Below are 21,244 nucleotides of genomic sequence, written 5' to 3' on the forward strand. Positions count from 1 at the left end.
GAAAATTCTGTAAAATTCCTTTACCTTTTAATGCATCAACTCAATGTGTACACGTCATTCAATCTTCCTCATCTTCATCCGCATTGTCGTCCTTCTTCTTCAATCCTCCAAACACTTTACTGGGCACCATTTTCGTCTCAATCTGAATTTTCTTCATCACATCCTCCTCTTCGTCACCATCCATTCCATCGTCGTCATCACCGTCACTCTCGTCATCAATATCAATCTCATCCGGATTCGACACTTTCGCCTTATCGGGCAGTCCTTGAGTCTCTCCCCGAACGAACATGATGTTGCTTCCACCTTTGGCAGCTGGTACCGCCGGTGGTGGCATGTTATTGACGGCCATCGAAGCAGCTTTCGCTTCCAACAAACGCATGCCATCCTTTACACCTGGTGCTAAGTCGGCAACCGTTCCACCCACACCCGAATTCATCATCTGTGCTGCCATCATGTTGACTTGAGTGTTGTAAGTGGCTTGAACACTTCGTTTGATTCGCAGCATTTCTCTCATCGTGTCCTCGTTGCCATGCCGGATTTCAAAGTCCTTCCATGCTTGCCAGAAATCGGAAGTGATTCTCGGATCACACATTTGACTGCAATGAGCATAGATCGCGCGGGCTCGATCGATTTCGCCCAATTTCGTTTCCATTTCGGAGAAACGAGTACACATTTCACGCGATTTCTCTTCCGGCAGGCATTCGATGGCTTTTTCGTAAATTTGGCGGGTTCGCGGAAGACCGTAAATTTCGGCAGCCTTTTTGATGTAAATGTTGAACATGTCGAACATTTCTTCTGGTTTGACAGCGGTTGTGGCGCTGGAAGGATTAAAGAAAATTTTTATCATTTTACTCGATCGAGAGAGAATAAAGATATTTAGCTTACCGTTCATACACGGCCATTGCATGTCTGGCCAGCCCGTGTTCCTCTTCCAGTTTGGCATACAACAAATAGAAACATTTGGCCAAATCAGGGGGACAATTCTCCAGGCACTGTTCGAACAAATCTCTGGCACGTTCCAATTTAGCTCCTTGATAACGCTTCAGAAACTTGGTCAAGTAAGTGTTCCAAATGTCGAAAACATTGGGCCATTTAAACAGCGAAATGCCTTTCTCGTACGCACGGAATGCCTCCTCAAAGTAGTTATGCTCTTCCAGGAACAGACCGTAGTTAATTATAATTTGTGGCGTACAAATCTTCAAGTCCAGTATGCGATCGTACACCGCCTTACACGTCTTAAAGGTACCGAAACTCTCTTCCAGATCCGCATACATTGACCAAAGCTTCAGCGATTTATAGACTCGCATCTGAACGGTTTCATTGTCGTCGTGATAAGCAGCCTTCCGTTTCGGCATGGCTGTGGCCTTCTGCATTAGTTTCAGTGCAAATTCGTAATTATCCTGACGAATTTCCATTTCAGCCCATTCACACCATGCAGCCGCCAGATCGTCCACTTTCATGTATTCGATTTGTGTAGCTTTTTCAAAGACAACTCGCGCGTCGTCCAATTGATCATTTTTCTCATAAAACTTTGCGAATTCCACCCACAGTGTATGTAACTTGCCAACGGCAAGTTTCGGTTGGACAGTCTGCACGGCTTCGGTGTATGTATTTATGATGTCGTGTGGCTTGCCTGTGAATCAGTCGAAAAATGTATTTAATTCTGTGTTCAAAATACCACCGCAGATCTCCCAGAAACGGAACTCACCTTCATACAATTGCACGCGTTTGTGCCATTCGGGTACATTATGGGGATTTTGTCTTAACAGCACACTGTTCAGCAGCAACAATCGTCTCTCCATCAGATATTCGAAACGTGCTAATCGTAACTCGATATCAACTTCGACTTCCTCTGGTACGTCCTCTTCCTTCGCTGCATCCTCCATTTTTTTACTCAAACTCAACTCTTCGAATTGTGCATATGCATCAAAGACCTGCGTAAAGTCCCTGACAGTGGTGACCGTTTGTATGGCCTCTTCATAGATATCCCGTGCTCGATCGAACAATCCACTACGAACATAATAATCAGCCAGCGAATTCCACAGGTGTCCCAATTGATCCGTGTAACGTCGCAATCCACCTCGAATGATTGCGTCGACATTCAGCGAATGAACTTTGTCCGGATTCTTTGAAATCAATTCGCACAATTCGTTCCACAGCTGATGATTGGATTTGCCATGTTTTGAGACGAAATTCTCGTTGTCTACAACATTGGCCAACTGTTGTGCCGCCTCATCCAATTTACCCACTTCGGTCAAATACTCAATGTATTCCTCAGCATCTTCGGGAAACAATTTCAAGTATCGACGATAGACCCGCACTGCCGTTTCCGGGATGTCGAAAGCTTTCAGATAGTTCAAATACAGCGGCCAGATGCGATGATGTTGAGTGATGGGCAGCGCTCTCAACGCACGGTCGAATATGTGTCGGGAACGGGTAATTTTGCATTGTGTCGTCATAAACGAGCAATAGTCCATCCAGATTCGTGGCATTTTATGCATAAACACCAAGGCACGTTCGAATGCATTATTTACCTGCTCGTACTGATGGTCGGTGATGCATTTGCCGCGAACTTGTTTCCTTCGCACACGCAGATAATTGTACCACAATTTGTAGGATCCGGGCAGTTCTTTCAGAGCTCGTTCGTACACAATGTTAACACCGTTCTTGGGAGCGTTCTTTTTGTGTTCAATGTAACGAAGCCAGTGTTTGACGGAGTACGCATTTCGAAGTATCTCTTCCTCGTAGGGTATGTCTTCCTCCGGCTGAAATAAGTGCAAATACGAGATTAATTACCGTGCTCAAGGCGTCCAATATTTCAATTTTACTTACGAAATCTAGATCGGTTATCATTTTGCGATTGGAACACTTTGTACCGATGAACTAACCAGAAAAATTTAAAAAACGTTTGGAAGATACACACCGCAGACCGAATGACAAATGTCACACCTGTCACACTTAAAGAAGTTTATAATTTTCCCAGCCAATAGGTTTCTTCCATCGTACGACAGACCGAAAACAACAGACCGTCATCCACAGAAGCAAACATGACCGCAACTTAAACAAATTGGTTCGTTAAAACTTCAAAGTGAGGTTGTGTTGGCTTCTCTGTTGATATTTTGAACGGCCTTGGAAGAAACCTATAGATCTGTTATGTCGAACGGTAAAAACGAATTTTGACAGGCCAAAACACAGCCTAGCATAATCCACAGAAGCAACATAGCCTTAAACAAATTATTTCGTTACAAAATTAAAGTGAGGTTGTGTTGGCTTAACTCAAGCCTTGGGCTTAACCAAGGTAAATATAGTGAAGAGGTAATGCCACATATAATCCAATCAGATGTGCGGTGACACGAAAGTTCGATACACACGCCATCTATTTCCTTCGTTAAAAACAAAAAAAGGAATGGAAACTCGAGCCATCTGTTGTGAGATAGCGAAAATATTTTGTGAAAACACAAGTAAATCATAGTCAACCATTTAAAAAAAGATGTCAGTGGTATCGAACTTATGTGCTACACCGCGCGTCTGGATGGCATTACCTCCTCACTATATTTACCTTGGGCTTAACCGGCTTAACTGCCTTAACTGTGGATGACGCACGATTGACATTTTCAACGACATTGGAACAGACCTAGAATGTTATAACAATCAAATCATTCAAGGCAAGCAAAGTTGGTCTTAGAATGAATTTATCCAAAACGAAAGTCGTGAAATCAAAAAGAGCCATGATACGAGGTATGCTTGGAATTACGCTCAGGCTCAGAGTCAAGATGACAAATCAATGGATTAGACATCCAACAAAAGTCGTTGGAAAGAATAGTCTCTCACGACACATAGCGAGAATGACAGATGAACGTTGGACCAAAATTGAACTGTAGATCATCTACAACAAGTCCTAGAGGTAGACAACCAGAGTGGTGGGCAAATGGAAGAGAATAGCAGGCAACAATTGCATTTTGAAGTGGAAGGAGTTAGGGGAGGCCTATATCCAGCAGTGGATAGGCTGAAAATGAAGAAGAAGAAGAAGAAGAAGAAGAATTTATGCGACATTTTAGCTGCTGGGAATGACGATTTAATTGTAAATAAATTGTGACCGGACCACAAAGCAGACATCTTGTGAATTTTTCATGTCAACTGTCAACAATTTTTAGAGAAAAAAGGGTGTGATTTCGCGCTGTAGCTTTTCGCAACTTAAATTACTCAACAAAATTAATTCAGTTCCTCAAAATTTCCGCAAAATCCATCACCATAGGCTTATCGGAAACTGCCGTTATGGATCTGATTGCTACAAATTTACAACAACAGCGGTCCATCGTCGATCAGGTAAAGTGATGGTGAATTTTTCAACTGAAACTTGAGAGAGAGAAAAAACCGATTTTTTTTCTCCATTCAGCTTAGACGCGAAGCTTCCAGTCAACGCTTACCAGTGTCTCAAGCCTGTGCCGACATAGTTAAATACGTGACGGAGCACGAACAGGAGGATTGCTTGCTGGTTGGTTTTTCCAGTCAGAAAGTGAATCCCTTCCGCGAGAAGAGTTCATGTACCGTTCTATAATCGGAGTGCGTCATTCATTCAGTTTCAAATACCAACAATGTTAGTGATAGAGCATGGATGTTTTATGTATATGTCTTTGTTTTTTGGGGGGGCGCCCGTCCGATGGGGCAGATGTAATTTATTCAGTTCACTTTCCATTTTAATTTCGTTCATTTCTCTCTCTCTGTTCATTTGAATCCAACTAACAAAAATTTTCAAATTTAGTGGAAACTGAGGGATTTCTTTCTTCTGATTGATGTTGCTTATATAAAAAAAACCGAACACAGATAAATATAGAACTTAGCCAGTGGTTAAAATGGAAATTAGATTTATTGTCATATATGTAATGAACCTTCAGTCTGTCATTATGATGTTTAGAGCGATTTGGAACGGAATTTAGTGCGAAGGAAAAAAGTTTAATTTGAAAACAAACCAAAACTTTGTAAGGTTGTGTGTCGATTGCAAACACTTGCATTATAAATTCTAAAACAAAACAAAAAATCTTTCGATTAACGCGCACTTTCTATGTACACACACATCTAACTACAAATTATTTAATACGAAACAAGTAAACAAAAAACAAACTGAAATTTACTAAAATTATATTTATGATAAATGTATGAAGTTTATTTGAAAATAAAATTAGTTTTGATGTAAACACGTACCTAAGTGGAAGGCTTATTCAAAATGACAAACAAGTTAAACCGAGCCGAACGATTCATTCTACACTTCACTTAAGGTGATTAATTTCATTTATCAGATACGAGTTCTGAGGATAAATCACGAAGAAAAAAAGTCTAGGACTTCACAAACTATTTCTATTTTAATTTAAATGGAGTTACATTAGCGAGACAAATAGTAACTAATTTTATCGAATAATCATTAGACTGTTATAAACTAAGACCGGGTAGACGAATTCATGCTTTCCAATTCATAATTTGTACTAGACATTTCTTAAATTATAAAGGAAGAATGGATAAAGAATCTCAGAACAATTGGGTCGGAGTTTGTGCTATGATATGCCTCCAAGATGAACTGATTTTTTTAATAAATTCGTTTTACCTTTGAAGCGTACAGATGCACTTAATAAAATATGAGATAGCGGAGACACAACTTCAAATTAATACTGTTTTAAGCTCACCGTTTAGTACTCCGTTTACTTGACAGTTGTTTACAATGTAAAATGCTCATCTTTTGAACTGTTTAAACGAACTGTTACGCAAACAAAGAGCTGTCCAGAGTGAGTGTGTGTGGACACACTTAAGACCTATCGATCGAAAATTGTAGCCAGACCATTGCACTTCAAGCAAAAGTGGTCATATCCGACTGCTGCCAAATACAGTGTTTAAGTAGATAGAGATGGAAAATCAACTTGGGGTCCGCTGTCAAAAATAATACAAAAGAATCTGACAGAGGTCCAGAGATAGAATAATAGGTTGTCGTTTCGCCACTTCTCTCCCTTAAACACTATAGAGTACTATTTTGTATAAAGTTGATTTTCACAGTGTTTTACAGACACACTGTCCAGTTTCAGTTACCTATTTCAAGTAAAAACAAAATCTTATTATCGCGGCTACAAAAGACCTCAGTCAAGTTTTAAGCCGCTATGCTGTGATAAAATGCGGTATAATTTTTCTGTCCAATGCATTTTAATGATTTTATAGATATACTGTAGAACGAAAGGGAAATCACTGATTTTTTGACAAGGATTATATGAAAAAGTAATTTCCCCCTCGCTGTAGAACAACTTTTTGCATAGAATAACGTTCTGCCAATACACTCTCTAGCAAACAAACTCTCTTAAAAAATCGAATTAAGGGGTGAAATAGGTTTGAGAAACTCTGCTTTTTCATAAGACTTGAAGCACTGCAATGCTACTAGCAGTTTGATTTTGATTTTTTCTGCGTATTAGATAACACCACCCCTGGAATTAGTGTGTTTTCCAGGTAAAATAAAGTTTTGTACCTTCGGAATATTGAATGTTTATTGATTGACTGAAATGTCATGCGGTGCTCTGGCACCCTTGCCTTCGCCATCTCGTTAGTTGGTGGTGGGTTTCTAATCTATGAGTTCTTGGGCAACCATTGTGATCTACTTTGCAAAAACGTTCTGGTTAAGAACGCAACGACTTGAATCTACACTGGATTCTTCAATCAATAATTCGAAACCTAGAACGAGATACTGTCAACAAAATCCTGTATAAGGACCGAATAAATTCTGTCAACTTTTGGTGGCTTTTTATCTTGTAGAGATTCAACGGTACGTGAATCTCGAACGAAACTGAACCGCGTGGTGAAATCAAGTTTCTAACTCTCGAATAAGTGTTCTTGTTCCCTATGTGTTTATGGCGAAAAGAAAATATATTCTTAGACCATAACACGGTTAGCAAGTAAAAGACGAAATATTCAAACTTTTTTTTTTATACTCTCTCCGGTTTCAGTACCCTATCTACCACTCATGTTTGAAGTGCACTGCTCACATTACTCTGCTATAGGCATAGACATTGAGAGGCCCACAGCGACTTAAAAGTACGACTACAAAAACCAATTAATTTCATCGGCCAAACAATTTTATTTGAATTAAAAATTAGAAAGAAAAGAAAACATCACACGAGTACGTTCATGGAGCAGTTTTGCAAGATCGTCGCAGTGTTTTAGCAGTGCTTAGTAACATATCATTTGCCCATTAGCCGTACAAGAGAATCTTCGACTCAATCTGTAACCATGAGCACGGCAACACTCTTTGCGCTCGTCTGCAGTTCGGCCACAAACTTCATTGCACGCATCGACTATGGTTCCTTGGGCGTTGACATTGTCCACAACTAAGGTAATAGTTTATTGGTCAAAGAGTCAGATCTTTGTTATTAGTTCTAAATAATAGATCGAAGAAGAAATACCTGCGACCATAACTAACGCAACCACGAATACAACGGCAAGAAGATTCAATTTCATTTTGATATAAAGTAGAATAGGAGTTGAAATCACGAATTTCGAACTTAATTATCCAAGACTTAACGTGAACTGTTGTGAATATGCAAGTCTGACTTGATTTATATAGTAGCACAGTTCCAAAGGAAATTTTGCAGTTTAATTGCACGATAAGCATCCCATAACCGCGAAGAAAAAAATGCGAAAACAAGTTAATCACGAGTCGATTTGAATAATATGCATAAGTGGAACAGAACACATTAATACATCTTTTACCCCCACCAACTCGTTAATTTCTTAAGTCGACATACTGATAATTTGGGAATTCCCAGCGTTTTCAAAAATGAGAAATTTATGGAAATTACAATGATAACATCAACTATACCTTGTATTATACAAAGTATATCAATTTGTTCAATACGATTCTCGTGGCTGTAAATATTAACCTTAATATCGCAGGAGTAATCTATAGTGATCCGTACGAAGTCAAATGAATTTGCTCAAAATTTCGGGAATTCAAAAGAGGTGTACTAGATGACAACTGGGAGATGCAAATTCCAAGCAGGCATGTGATTAGTAGAAGTGAGCCTTCTAGAATGGAGAAGACGTCGATAATTTGTTATTGCATTTTCGGGTAGTTTGTAATATGTCTATTTATTCATTTATTTCTGAAAAACACTTCTGTAATTCAGTTTTCCACTTGACTTATTTAAAAAAAAAAACAAAATTTACATAAAAAACCAAAAATTATTTCATGACTAATTAAGAGAAAAATAAGATTACATAGCTCCGACACGCAATTTAAACGATGCAAGGACGCTAGAATTTGGCTATGAAAAACATAAAAAACGCTGGAAATTTGTTTTTTTTTTTCGATTATTCACAGTTAGCGCAAAATCATTGAAATTCGCTGTATTCTGGGTGAAAATTACCAATAATAAGCACTGTTCACTAGGTACATCCATCGTGCCTAAGTAGTTAAGTTTTGTCAATATTTTCAACTGCTCATAGCCTCGCTCATAGCTCTGTTTAGGTGAGTTTCAAGCCCGAATGTACTCCAACTACACCCTGCACGACTACGTAGATTTCATGTATGTGGGAAGAGCTTCGCGAAAATCATCTTCCAAACAAGCATCGAGGAATTTTTGACGGTAGTTTAGCCTTCTAGCTGTACTTTGCTTCTAGGGACCAATAAGGCAACATATTATAGTCCTTTGGAAGGCATGTTTCCAGTTGTAAGTGTGGGTCTTATAAAACTGATTCATACATGTCTGTCTAACCATGTCTTTCAGTCTGCATGTTCATACAGTCAATTTTTTCATTTTGATATGCTTGTTCTTGCCAATTCCATATCTTTTGGTCAAGCCCTACACTCACTACATTTTTGGGGCGTTACCAAATATTTGTAGACGAATGATATCAGAATCGACATAGCGTTTCTTTCCTTAAGACAGAAGTCATGCTTTGTGTTAGTTCAAACACTTCTCACAAGTATAAATCTATGAAATTTTTGAGTGTTCATGCTGGGAGCAGTGCTATGGTGACACTTATAACTTATAAGTACAGATAGGTTAAAGCTTTTAGGAAACGGCGCGTAAAAGTGAGAGAATCGATACAAAAGGGTCTCACTCACAGCAGCATTGTCGAAAATAGTGAGTCACAAGTCTGTCTTAAATTCATTTTAGAGGACACACGTACATAGAATGAGAAATCAATCATCACATTCTTTGAGTCTAAGTTCTAACATTTTCCTTCACAGTTCCAACCGCCAGGTCAATGTACTCCGTTTTAACTGATTGATACAAAATGGGTGATTTTGACATTCTATTTATTAAAATTCCAACAGTTCGATGTACAAGTAATATTTATGTCTTAAAACGAAATGCTCTCATTTGTCCACCACGCGTCTCCCAGTCGATTAAATTCTGTTTTAGTTATTTGTTTCTTGATCACAGCAGCATCTTGGTCCGTTTTAACGAAAAAGTCAGCTTTCGCCATGTCTCGTTCAAGGAACGGATAATATGAAAACGCATATCGTTCCGGTTCCGATCGAAAGAACGGTCCAACAATGAAACGCTGCAACGTCAGCCCTTCGATGACCTTGTCGATTTCAGTTCCATGGTCTGCATCTAATGTAAAGTTACTGCAGTAAAGCAGTGCATTTTTAACGTTCAAATTTTCCACCAGAAAATCATACGCAATGTCGAATGATATTTGTTCGATTATGACGGTTTCCAATTCAAAATCAATTTTTCCCAGCAATTCACAGTCATGGCGTAAGCGTAATACTTTTACAGTTTTCGGAATGAGTTTCACGTCGATGGTTACGAGCTCGACATCGCCTTCATCCATTGGATAGAGATCCAAGTGCGTCAAATTTGCACAGTTTTGGAAAGCCGTCAGCAGTGAATAACGCTTACGATGTAAAGTCAAACATTTTAGGTTCACCAAATTCTGAGCGCTCTCGATATGAAGTAACTTCGCATTTAATCGATTAACTGCAAGGCTTTTTATTGTTACCGGCAGGGCTGCAAAATCCAGAACAGATCCGGCGAAATCCAACTCTTCATACTTCATGCCAGACGCCGTAGTAATTTTCGCTTTCTTACACAGCGTAAGTTTGCCCACAGTCCATGCCGATTCCCAATTCAGTATTTTGACTCGATTCAAGTTCAGTGTGCTCAACTTTAGAGCTCCATCCGAAAGACTCAGTTCGATATTTTCGGTATCCCTGCAATCGACATGTAGGTCCTTCAAATTACGGAAGTCAAACAATTCGTTCAGCTTCACGGTTTCCTGAAAATCTTTGCGATTTCGTAGGAAAAAGACGTTTTTCAATCGAAGCTCAACCGGAGCACAGACAGCGCCATCGATGATCTTCAGGATGCAACCGCCCAATCGTAATGTCTTAATGTTCTCCAATCGATCGATCGAAACAATTAACTTAGTCTTGACACGATCCGTCACGACTTCTAATTTGGTCAACTGCGACGGAATCAATTTTATCAGATTTTTTTGGGTCAGTGTGTAAAGAGCGTTTCGGATGTACGTTCCAAAAATCGTCAACTCTTTCATGGTGCCTCCGAATTGGTCGATGAAGCTGAGCATATCGTCGTATTCGATCCAATTTTCGGGGCTGTAGAAGCAAAATTTATCGCATTTCTCCAGCAATGAGCCGGTTGAGAAATCTCTAATGAATTGGTCGGGTAAGCGTGCCCGTTCCGGTTCATCAAGATAGTTGCGGAATCGTATTTGTGACGTTGCTATCATCAACGGTCCAGCAGTTGAATCCCAATCGTGACAAACGAGTCTGCAGGCTTTGATGCTCTCCAGCGGTAAGAAATTGAAAATGTGCCTCCGTAACTGCAATTCGAAAGTCATGTGTCACGTTCAGAATTTAATAATTTCAATTTAGTCGTCTCTTTTACCTCTGGAATACTCATCACTCGTTTTCGGACAGCATCAATAGCATCGTCCGCCATCGTAGAAACAAAGGCTTTTTCCTCGTGCGCCTCAGTCTAAACAATTGGAAACATTTAGCATTTGTGATAATAATGTCGCGCTAGCTGTCATCACCTGCGTATTTATATTGATTTCCATGATGAATTACCGTCTGAATTTTGTGTCAACACCAAAAATCATTCCAGTTTTAACAGCCGATTTGAACTTCTTTGAATTGAATTTGTTACAACGATATAAACCACACACAACAATCCCGACAAACACTATTTGAATAAGAGCCACCCACATGACAGTCCTTTGTTGAAAAACCGAACGCTATTCATACCATTCTATTCACAATGAAGTTAGCTGATTGCCTATATTATTCTACTGACATTATGTCACCAAAATAATTTTTTTTGTTGAAAATTTTGAATGTTGTTGTGATGATGCTCAGAATAATATTTATGTTTTTCGGAGATTCAGTGTTAATCATATGAAATAAATATGTGCATTATTGGTAGCATCGGATTAATTATATACTGAAATAGCGAAGTAAAGATCGATCTTACTTTTAATGAGAAACTCTTTCAACCTGTGTTTCTGCAGCGATAAATTGTTTGAAAATGTAGAACTACGATGTTGAAATTTGTTCAAACGTTTTTCTTTTAATAATGAGAGCAAATAGAATCGTGCTATTGAATCAGACGAAACATAGAATTTCGAAAATCTGTGGAGTCTAGTAGTTCACGTTCAATGCAACTTTAACTTGTTATAAAAACCAGATGTCATTCGAATCGTCATTTACAGTTTTTCAAGCAAATGTGAACTGGGGAATTTATAAATCTGTTTACAATTGCGAATTAAAAATATCTAGAAATCATTGTTGAGCCGATATTTTTTATTATTGTTTTTTTTTACTAGTAAAGTCTGGTCAATTCATAGTATCTGTAATGATTGACCCAAAAGATTAAAGTAAGAGAGATGAGGACAACAAATAGAGTGGCACTTTCTGTAGCTTTTTTTGCAAGGGTTAGGCTGGAATCTCGAGGTAGACTTCAGAAACAACATACACTTTTTGTTAAAAAATTCGATTTTATTCCATTTCAAAAGTTTGTATCCGATTATGGAATTTAAATAATCTGTTTACAATCACGAGTTAAAAATATCTGAATATTTCCCAATTTTTTTTGTCTTTCGTTTGTGAATTATTGCGAGTTCCTGGATGTGATTATGACCCATCGGCAAAACATTGATCTTACCTGACAAATACCGGTTAATGTCATAGCAAAACGATGTAATAGCCTCGTACACACATAACTCCTTCATTTTTAGCGTCATTTCCAAATCGTGGTCTGGACAACCCATAGTATCTGTTGCGATTGACTCAACGTTTGTGATCAGTTTCTTTTTTAGTGATGTCTCGAAGCAGATATGCGGAATTGCACAGTTTAAGCGACGAAACACTTTGGTGCAATTCTCAATGAAACTGGTCTCTATCATTGGCAAGACATTTTTACAATTCTGGCAGTGAATGGGCTTTATCAGTTTTCGGTAAATCGAACCAGAAATTCGAGATAAGGATCCGATCTCGAAGTAACTTTCGAGCTCATTTTCGGGCTGAGGATCGAACACTATCAGATCGTCAAAGTTCGCCATGTGTGATGCAACTTTGCTTTCAACCAAAGTTATGTTATCGTTATGTCGCGGCTCAAAAACAATCATTTCCTCCATGTCATTGTCGCAATTTTCATGATCAGATGAATAATTCTCGATTGGGTCAAACGCAATAATTTCGTCGACATTGCTTGCAACAGCTGACGGTTCTTTGTTGCAGCTGACAACGAAGTCATGAATATGTTGCAGTATCGAAACGGATTGGTCTTGCTCACAATTCGAATGTAATGAATTCGTACCGGTGATGTTGTTAATAACCATGGTTGCGTAGTTTGTGCGATATTCTCGCGGTGTAGGTTTGTTCGCCTGATTACATGTCTTCACACATCCGAAAAAATTTTCAAGTCCGTCCTGGCTCGTATCTCTGCAAAGATTTTATTTCCTTTAGCTTGCCTCGGATTTATGCACAATAGATCGGCGATTTAATTGTAATTTAGGGTAAAAAAAACTCAAATCAACCGTCAATAAAATACCAAATTACGATAAGATCAAATACAAAAATACCTTATTGAAACTTGAGGAACATCCAATTGTAAGCAGGATGTTGAAAATTCCACATAGCCTCTGAGAGTGGATTCGAGTTTCTTCAAAACCGATGATCTGTTATTAACTTTTCCATCCGTCTTGTCAATAAAATACATTTTTGGCAAGACTGTTAGTGCATGATTCCAGAATGAAAAATGTATGGAATTCATTTTCACAGCACTTTTCAACGTATCACTCTCTATCTCTTGCTTTTCGGAACCATTCATGCTGTCGAATATGTCATTCATAAGAAACAACAGCTGTGCTGTACCAGCAAAATCCTGTGGCAACTTATTTTCTTCAATAAAATCGAGCATAACGGAGCCGCACGCGTTGCTGAAAATTTGCGTTGCTAACGACACTTTCATTTTTAATTTCACTGGTGCTAAGTGCTCGTCAGTCAATTTCACTAGTTTCCGCATGCTGGTTTGGGTCTCCGAATCCTTTCGATACATTTTATAAATATGATCCCACGAAGCAATCTGTTTAGAGCCGACAGATTCTGTATCGTTCTTGCACCAGCGCTGTTCTACATAATGAACCAGATCCTTAGTCTCGAGGTTGTTTCTCATTGTTTTTATCAAGTGAGACGGATCGTAGCAGTGAATTATTCGACGACCGTTTACCGTATACACCAATAACCGCCCATCATTTCTTGGTGGACGGTTAGGATTGGACAACAAATTAACTGCGTTCGCGTTCGTGCCGACTTGATCGCACACAGACAGTAATGGGTTCAGACCTTTATAATTAAAAGAAGGACTTTAGTTCTGCCCTGTTAAGCCAAAACAGCGTATTGTCACAAATTATTTATAGTGAAAAACAACGTATGTCAGATTAAAAAGCACATCGTTCTAATATGCTTTCAGCGCTTTTTCGCATGATTACATGTAAACGCACTCATTGACATTGAATGCATTGAATTCGTGTCATCGAATTTTTGGTTATGTTGACATCGTTGTTGTTGATGGAATAAAAATGAACAACAAAATGAGCAGAATTAAAAAAATGCAAAATGGATTGTATATGTAAAGGGATAAAGGTAAGAGTCAAGCATGGAACTATTTGCTGCAACGATCAGAGGTATACATGGAAGATAGAGACTTTACGTAAGGGATTTCATAGGAGTCTTGATCTTGATTACCGAACCGAGCCTTGTATCAATTTATACTGCTCATTTGATTCTCCAGCAGCTCTTTCTAAGCTCAGACGACTGCTGTTACCTAAACAAAATCAAGTTTTCAATGTTCAACAGATTTATTATACAACTCTGAAAAGTTCAGTAACCAAACCATTTGCACAAAAGTTAAAATGAAAAAAAAAATGGGAAAAGAAAATTTAAAAGAATCCGAATCAAATAGTTTAAAATAAAATAACGAAGACGGTATGTCACTTCTATTGTTTAGCTCTTGATTTCGATCGTTGAGATTTCTCTTCAATTTTTTTTACCAGGTTTGTTTGTATTTAATTTCGGCTGTCCACTGGCACGCGTATTCGGCTTTGGCTGTGCACTGGCAGTTACTGTGGCTTTAGAAGCTATTGGTTGACTCGACACATTCGATTTCGGTTGTCCAGTGGCACTTTCAGTGGCTTTAGAAGCCACTGGGTTTCGTCGCGCATTCGATTTCGATCGTTCACTGGCAGTTGCTGTGGCCTTGGAGGTCACTGGATTTCGTCGTGCAATCAATTTCGGCTGTTCGGTTCCAGTCATTGTTGCATGAGATACCACTGGCTTTGGTCTCGCATTCCATTTCGGCTGTTCGCTGCCAGTCATTGTTGCATGAAAAGACACTGGATCTGGAATCACATTCGATTCCGGTTGTTCACTGACAGTAACAGTGGCCTGAGAAGCCACTGCTTTATGTTCTGTATTCGATTTCGGCTGACCACTTGCACTTACAGTGGCTTTAGAGGCCACTGGGTTTCGTCGCGTATTCGGTTTCGACTGTGCACTGACAGTTACTGTGGCTCTAGAAGCTATTGGGTGCCGTGATACATTCGATTTCGGTTTTCCACTGGCACTTACAGCGGCTTTAGAAGCCACTGCGTTTCGTCGCGCATTCGATTTCGACCGTTCACTGGCAGTTGCTGTGGCCTTGGAAGTCACTGGATTTCGTCGCGCAATCAATTTCGGCTGTTCGCTTCCAGTCATTGTGGCATGAGATACCACTATCTCTGGTCTGGCATTCAATTTCGGCTGTTCGCTGGCAGGCGTTCTAGCGAAAGAAGTGAGTGGACCTGGTATCACATTCCATTTCGGCTGTTCGCTGTCAGTCATTGTTGCATAAAAAGCCACTGGATCTAGAATCGCATTCGATTCCGGTCGTTCACTGACAATAACAGTGGCCTGAGAAGCATTCGGTTTCGGCTGTCCACTGTCACTTCCAGTGGCTTTAGAGGCCACTGGGTTTCGTCGCGTATTCGGTTTCGACTGTGCACTGACAGTTACTGTGGCTCTAGAAGCTATTGGGTGGTGTGACACATTCGATATTGGTTTTCTCCTGGCACTTACAGCGGCTTTAGAAGCCACTGCGTTCCGTTGCGCATTCGATTTCGATCGTTTACGGGCAGTTGCTGTGGCCTTGGAAGTCACTGGATTTCGTCGCGCAATCAATTTCGGCTGTTCGCTTCCAGTCATTGTGGCATGAGATATCACTATCTCTGGTCTGGCATTCAATTTCGGCTGTTCGCTGGCAGGCGTTCTGTCGAAAGAAGTGAGTGGACCTGGTATCACATTCGATTTCGGCTGTTCGGTGCCAGTTATTGTGGCAAGATATACCACTGGCTCTGGTCTCGCATTCCATTTCGGCTGTTCGCTGTCAGTCATTGTTGCATGAAAAGCCACTGGATCTAGAATCGCATTCGATTCCGGTTGTTCACTGACAATAACAGTAGCCTGGGAAGCATTCGGTTTCGGCTGTCCACTGGCACTTACAGTGGCTTTAGAAGCCACTGGGTTTCGTCGCGCATTCGATTTCGTTCGTTCACTGGCAGTTTCTGTGGCCTTAGAAGCAACGTGCTTTCGTGTCGAATTCAATTTCGGCTGTTCGCTGTTAAAGGAAATCAATCGATCTGGCAATGCATTCAATTTCGGATGTTCGCTGGTAGTCGTTGTGTCGAAAGAAGTCAGTGGATCTGGTATCGCATTCCATTCCAGTTGTTCACTGGCAGTTACTGTAGCTTTCGACACAGGTAAGTCTCTGTAAAACTGAGTTTTGTCCTCCTTCAAAATTCTACTCAATTTGAGGATATTCTCTTTGCGTTCCTTCGATATGCCACAATCGGCTGTTGCCTGTACCGGACTTGGAATTCCGTCTTTTTTGTACTTTTCTTGCAAGAAATTTAAACAGAACTCCTCGTTCGAAGAGAAACTTTTCTTGTACGACAAGTCAAAGCTTCCACGAGTTGCGGTTACTTGAACCATCTCATGCATGTAATGCTGACCAGAAATCTTTTTTGATCTTGATGAAAAATCTTGCCACTGGTAAAAGTCGTTTGATTGCATCGAAGCTACTGTAACATTGCCCGAATTTGCTTTGGAGACCGCCGTTTCGAAATCTTCGAAATCATACAGCTTCTTCATTTCACCCATTGACCTTTCGACCTAGGACGAAATTAAGGTTTTGTTCGAAGCTCATGAAAATACAACAGTTCACTATTTTTGAGCAGTATACCTGATAATGAAAACTGTCTGCAGACATAAATGTATGACCGGGCTCAAAATAGTTGAATTGAATTTTGTTTGTGTTGATTAGATCAGAGTTGATGATGTATACCAGGAAAGTGAAAAGTGCCCAGTTTTTGTTTTGACTGCTGCAGTTGTCGAGCCACATTACACACTCGTCGATATCACGTTTAAGTAGGAAGAACTTAAAAAATGCGCTGATAATGTCTTCCTTACATCTACCGGATATACCTTCATGCCAGATTACTGCAACGGGCTTCGATGACGCTGGGTTGTGTTCGATTCCTCCCAGTGGAGCGAATGTGTCATTGTATGCAGAGAGTCGAGTTGTGAAAATTGCCTGTTTGAACATTTCCAAACGTGGGAGCATTATGACTTTTTCCATGTCACCCGAGTAAAATGCTTTCTTTTCGGTGTTCAACAGTCGTTGGGTTCCATACAGTTCTCTCGCCTCCGTGTATTTGATTTTGTGGATTCGGTACTCAACGCACAGATCACACGAATTACACAATGGCAAGGACTTGTTATGTAAAAGGTATTCCTCACATGTTTCACACTGTTCGTGCCCCAATTGCGCAAAGGAAATGTTCAATTCATTTGAAACAATACGTCTGTACAGGTAGTATGAGCATTTCATGTCTGCGTGACGATTTTTGAAGTCAGCATACATCGACTTTATGTTTAACGTTTCGGGTAGGTACTTCTTTTTCGGCGCATGCACACGTCGGTGATGTGACACATTTGGTTTGAACGAATTGATATGAGCGATGATTGATGCATAGTCGAACGCCTCTAGCTTGAGGTTATCGACTCGGTTTATAATCCGTGGCAACGGGTCCTTGAATCTTTTGTTACCAACAGCTGTTTTTACAAAATTATCGTTCCTCTTCGAGAAACCCAGAGTCGTCAGATAAAATACTTTGCAAACTTCCTGCATTTCACCATCTTCGTTTCTCAGGAAATAATCATTATGGTTCTCTTTCTTTGAGGAAGTCCCTTTGCGTCGATGTTTAACGTCGCTACGGTGAATTGAGTGCAGGCCGAAAGAGTAACGCTCGCGATATGGCATGTCCCAAAATTCTTTATTGATCGCCAAACGACGTTTCAAGTCGATGCTGTTGCAATTGTCGTGACTACATGGATCGCGCACCTTATGCTGGTGTTCTAATATTTGCTTTTTTATTGCCATTCTCTGCTTCAACGGCATTTTAAACGTTTTGCGCTTGCGTGCGGATCCTTTTTTGTTGAAATTTGAATTCCCACTGAGTTCGTTGACTGATTTTCTCAATTCACCGATGCGACCTGGAAAAAATTGACATTCGTTCTAACATTCACATCCGACGACAGTAGACAATGAACAAAAATCGAAGAAAAACACAGCAAATCAATTCGTCGTACCCTCGTCTCTATCATAAAATTCGGTGCTGATTTCATTCGGAATTTCTTTCACATTCATTTCTTGACAAACGGCTTCTTGGTCTTCGGGATCCCAGTCCTCTTCAACCTCGATCAATTCGATTTGATCTTCTGAATCTAAGAAACAACCATATTACATTTGGCGTTAAGAGACAAGAAGAACACAAACAAAACGTAGGCAGTCTCTGCAACAAACATAATCACGATTGGTACCTGTTGCCTCCGACTTATCGGCTTCATCTTCGGAGAAACTCTTGTCTACCATCTCGATGCAAAAATCTTCTCTTTCGGTTTCAGAATGAACATTTTGATCGTCTGCATCAACTGCACAAACACCGTGGACTTCATTTTCGATTTGGGTGTGGTCGACCCAATTATCATCAACTTCGATAATTTCGATGAGTTCTTCGGAACTCGACAGTTGGTCAGCGTAACAAAGCTCAATTTTGTCTGTGTGAACGAATAATTTTGGCTCTGATGCCATTACTTCTGAAATAACAATTTGAATGGCGGCGATGCTGTGTACAATATTTTTATGTTTGAATTAAAATATCATAACCTCAAAACTAACTGACATAAATCGTCGAGTTCGTTTAAATATACTTGATGAGTGCGCTCTAAGGTCACCGCTGCTAACGAGCTTCGATGTGCTTTTATTCTATGGGAGTGACATACGTTACTTTTCATTATGAATTAATTTGTGACAATACGCTGTTTTGGCTTAACAGGGCAGAGTTGTCTTATCACTTTCACACGACAATGCTCTTACCTATGTTAATCGTGGCCCCGATCATGAGTTTAATTAGTTCAACTAATTCAAACGCAAACAGACCGTTTGTGTAGAAGTAACCCACCGACTGTTTAAATTGTATTTTGATGCCTCTGACCATGAAAGTCAGAGCGTGTGTTGCAAATTTAGGTATTCTTGAATTGGTCAGTTGAACAAAACCCTCGATGATGTCTTGAGTAGAGCAGTAGTCTAAGTGCTCCTGTAAAGACACTTCATCCCACATTATCGTACAGTACTTGTCTGCTTCTGGCCATTCATCTACCACATTTTTCACAGCTTTGAGCACTTTGAAATCGACTCCGGTTGTGAATATCATATTTGCACTGTGCCGTCCCAAAGTTTTTTTAGTTGGTAAGACGAACCCGGATCCCAAAAATCTGTAGAGTTTCGGTCCTTGTTTATATATGGCGAGGCACATGCTTTTTTGTTTTGCAGTATATCGCCTGCCGTGCTTCGGTCTACCCCGGTTGGTTATTTGCATTTTGATGAATTCCAACTGCATTTCGTTCAAGGCGGTGCTTAAGTAGCCGATGACTTTCTTATCGTTGACTTTGTTTTCCTTGAGCTTGAACTGCAAGGACGACACTCTCTTCTTCAATTCTTTGATCTGACGAAGCAGTCTGCTCTCCTGTAATAAAAATCCTACCATGTACATCAGCTCCCAATAAAAAAAGCGAAACACAGAACTCATGTTATTAAGACAACGAACAGAATGCACCCATTGTAGATCTTTGAGCTTTACTTATTTTGAATTTTGTAGAATTCATGCAATTAATTTAGACGCACAACGCAAACATAAAGAACAAAAACATGTATTTAAAAAAGACAGCACAAGACATGACGACACAGTTGATGCTGCAGCAGCCAACAAATAGACAAACCGTGATTCTCCACTGCTGATAGGACCTTTCGCCATAGTCCCGCCATAGCTCATTGGTACTCGACACTTCACGGTCGTTCATGGAATCCACATTAATCCATTCATCTTCACATTCCTCCTTGTCGATCTTTGACTAAAATGTGTGTTAAAAATGAGAACGTTTTCAAAACGGTGTTAAAGAAATGTTTACGTTTGGTAAAGATATCGAATCAGTTATTTGGCGATGTCGTTGTTGATGATGTTTCACTGGTGGCATTGGACTGGATGATTTTAGTGAATCGGAATTCGCAGTGTTCTTAAATTAAAAGTTTTTTAAAAGTTAGACACGAAGCATTTAACTCCAATTTGTTTACTTACTCCATCGGTCAAACGCTTGGCTGGTTGTTTTGGTTTAGATGGTTTTAATGTTTCGGCCGAGTTCTTAAATTAAAAGTTTTTAAAAAGTTAGACACGAAACTTTTCACTGCAATTTGTTTACTAACAACTGTTCTTTTGGGCAAAGGTGTTGCTGGTTGATTCGATGATTCGGCGTTTGCACAATGCTTAAAATTGAAAGATTTAAAAAAAAATTAAATTTGGCTCAAATCAATTTACTGATGTTTGTCAACTTACAACAGTTTCATCTGGTAACGGTAAAAAACGACTCGGTACTGAGTTGGGCACAAGCACGCTTTTATCCTTCCCATTCGGTGCAAAATCGCTTTCATCGAAATGTTTTTTACAGACTTTATGATAAGAACGGGCCAGTTTATTTTCATTCAACAAATCCTTTAAATTATCACTTTTTATGGCTGTAATCCATTTCTCTGCCATAGATTTGTTGGATGGAAAGCTATGTAAACCATTCTTTGAAACAGTTTTACATCCACGTACACAGCACTGAAACACCATATTTTGAGTATATTTTTGTGAATTAAAAAGTTAAATCATGCAAGTAGGCAAACTATTATAAAACACGGTTGCCATTCAAAATTATGTATTTTCAAAACAAAACGAGCGCAGATAAATGACAGTTCGAAAAACGCAGCTTACTTCATACTGCTTAGAAATTTAAAACTAAATGAACGAAACCACAACAATGGACTGTATCCCCCGTGATAAGAGCGTTGACAATGTCATTTGACAACAGTGTGAAGATAGCAAAATATACCAGTCAGCAGGATGGAGAATTCAGCGGGATTTTTTTGAATAATTTTGGTAATTTTTTACAGGCGTTTTTTAGTGCATTATGTGACTGACAGACAGTGCAAGGACAGAAATTTCAATTGATTATGAACTTATGAGCTCAACGTCGTTCAATTTTAAATTTGATTTTGTGAAGCAACAGACCATTAGATCGAAAGCATTCGAGGAATTTTGCGTTGAT

General features: G+C 39.5%; 5 protein-coding genes across 5 annotated transcripts; 1 reads left to right on the forward strand and 4 right to left on the reverse strand.

Moving 5' to 3' along the window:
• Window positions 1–5: 5 nt before the first annotated feature.
• Window positions 6–3,000, reverse strand: LOC119085375 (pre-mRNA-splicing factor syf1 homolog). The gene is made up of 4 exons (XM_037195757.1): window positions 2,833–3,000; window positions 1,709–2,765; window positions 886–1,633; window positions 6–818 (listed from the first exon to the last, which is right to left on the reverse strand). Exons 1-4 carry the CDS (start codon window positions 2,851–2,853, stop codon window positions 59–61), a joined length of 2,586 nt encoding a protein of 861 aa, XP_037051652.1. The 5' UTR covers window positions 2,854–3,000; the 3' UTR covers window positions 6–58.
• Window positions 3,001–4,100: 1,100 nt separating this feature from the next.
• On the forward strand, window positions 4,101–4,969 carry LOC119085377 (guanine nucleotide-binding protein subunit gamma-1). Its single transcript, XM_037195763.1, has 2 exons — window positions 4,101–4,326; window positions 4,397–4,969. The coding sequence occupies exons 1-2, from the start codon at window positions 4,276–4,278 to the stop codon at window positions 4,556–4,558; spliced, it is 213 nt and encodes a 70-aa protein (XP_037051658.1). The 5' UTR covers window positions 4,101–4,275; the 3' UTR covers window positions 4,559–4,969.
• A 4,306-nt stretch (window positions 4,970–9,275) lies between these two features.
• LOC119085378 lies at window positions 9,276–11,245 on the reverse strand. Its single transcript, XM_037195764.1, has 3 exons — window positions 11,041–11,245; window positions 10,893–10,982; window positions 9,276–10,827 (listed from the first exon to the last, which is right to left on the reverse strand). The coding sequence occupies exons 1-3, from the start codon at window positions 11,062–11,064 to the stop codon at window positions 9,337–9,339; spliced, it is 1,605 nt and encodes a 534-aa protein (XP_037051659.1). The 5' UTR covers window positions 11,065–11,245; the 3' UTR covers window positions 9,276–9,336.
• Window positions 11,246–12,006: 761 nt separating this feature from the next.
• LOC119085379 lies at window positions 12,007–13,261 on the reverse strand. The gene is made up of 2 exons (XM_037195765.1): window positions 13,087–13,261; window positions 12,007–12,946 (listed from the first exon to the last, which is right to left on the reverse strand). The coding sequence occupies exons 1-2, from the start codon at window positions 13,221–13,223 to the stop codon at window positions 12,058–12,060; spliced, it is 1,026 nt and encodes a 341-aa protein (XP_037051660.1). The 5' UTR covers window positions 13,224–13,261; the 3' UTR covers window positions 12,007–12,057.
• Window positions 13,262–18,176: 4,915 nt separating this feature from the next.
• LOC119085523 lies at window positions 18,177–20,691 on the reverse strand. The gene is made up of 8 exons (XM_037195939.1): window positions 20,491–20,691; window positions 20,361–20,420; window positions 20,236–20,298; window positions 20,069–20,173; window positions 19,880–20,011; window positions 18,978–19,626; window positions 18,422–18,658; window positions 18,177–18,325 (listed from the first exon to the last, which is right to left on the reverse strand). Exons 1-8 carry the CDS (start codon window positions 20,689–20,691, stop codon window positions 18,177–18,179), a joined length of 1,596 nt encoding a protein of 531 aa, XP_037051834.1.
• Window positions 20,692–21,244: the final 553 nt, after the last annotated feature.

This window comes from Bradysia coprophila, unplaced genomic scaffold (assembly GCF_014529535.1).
Source record: "Bradysia coprophila strain Holo2 unplaced genomic scaffold, BU_Bcop_v1 contig_94, whole genome shotgun sequence".
In the NCBI taxonomy this organism is placed as follows: domain Eukaryota; kingdom Metazoa; phylum Arthropoda; class Insecta; order Diptera; family Sciaridae; genus Bradysia; species Bradysia coprophila.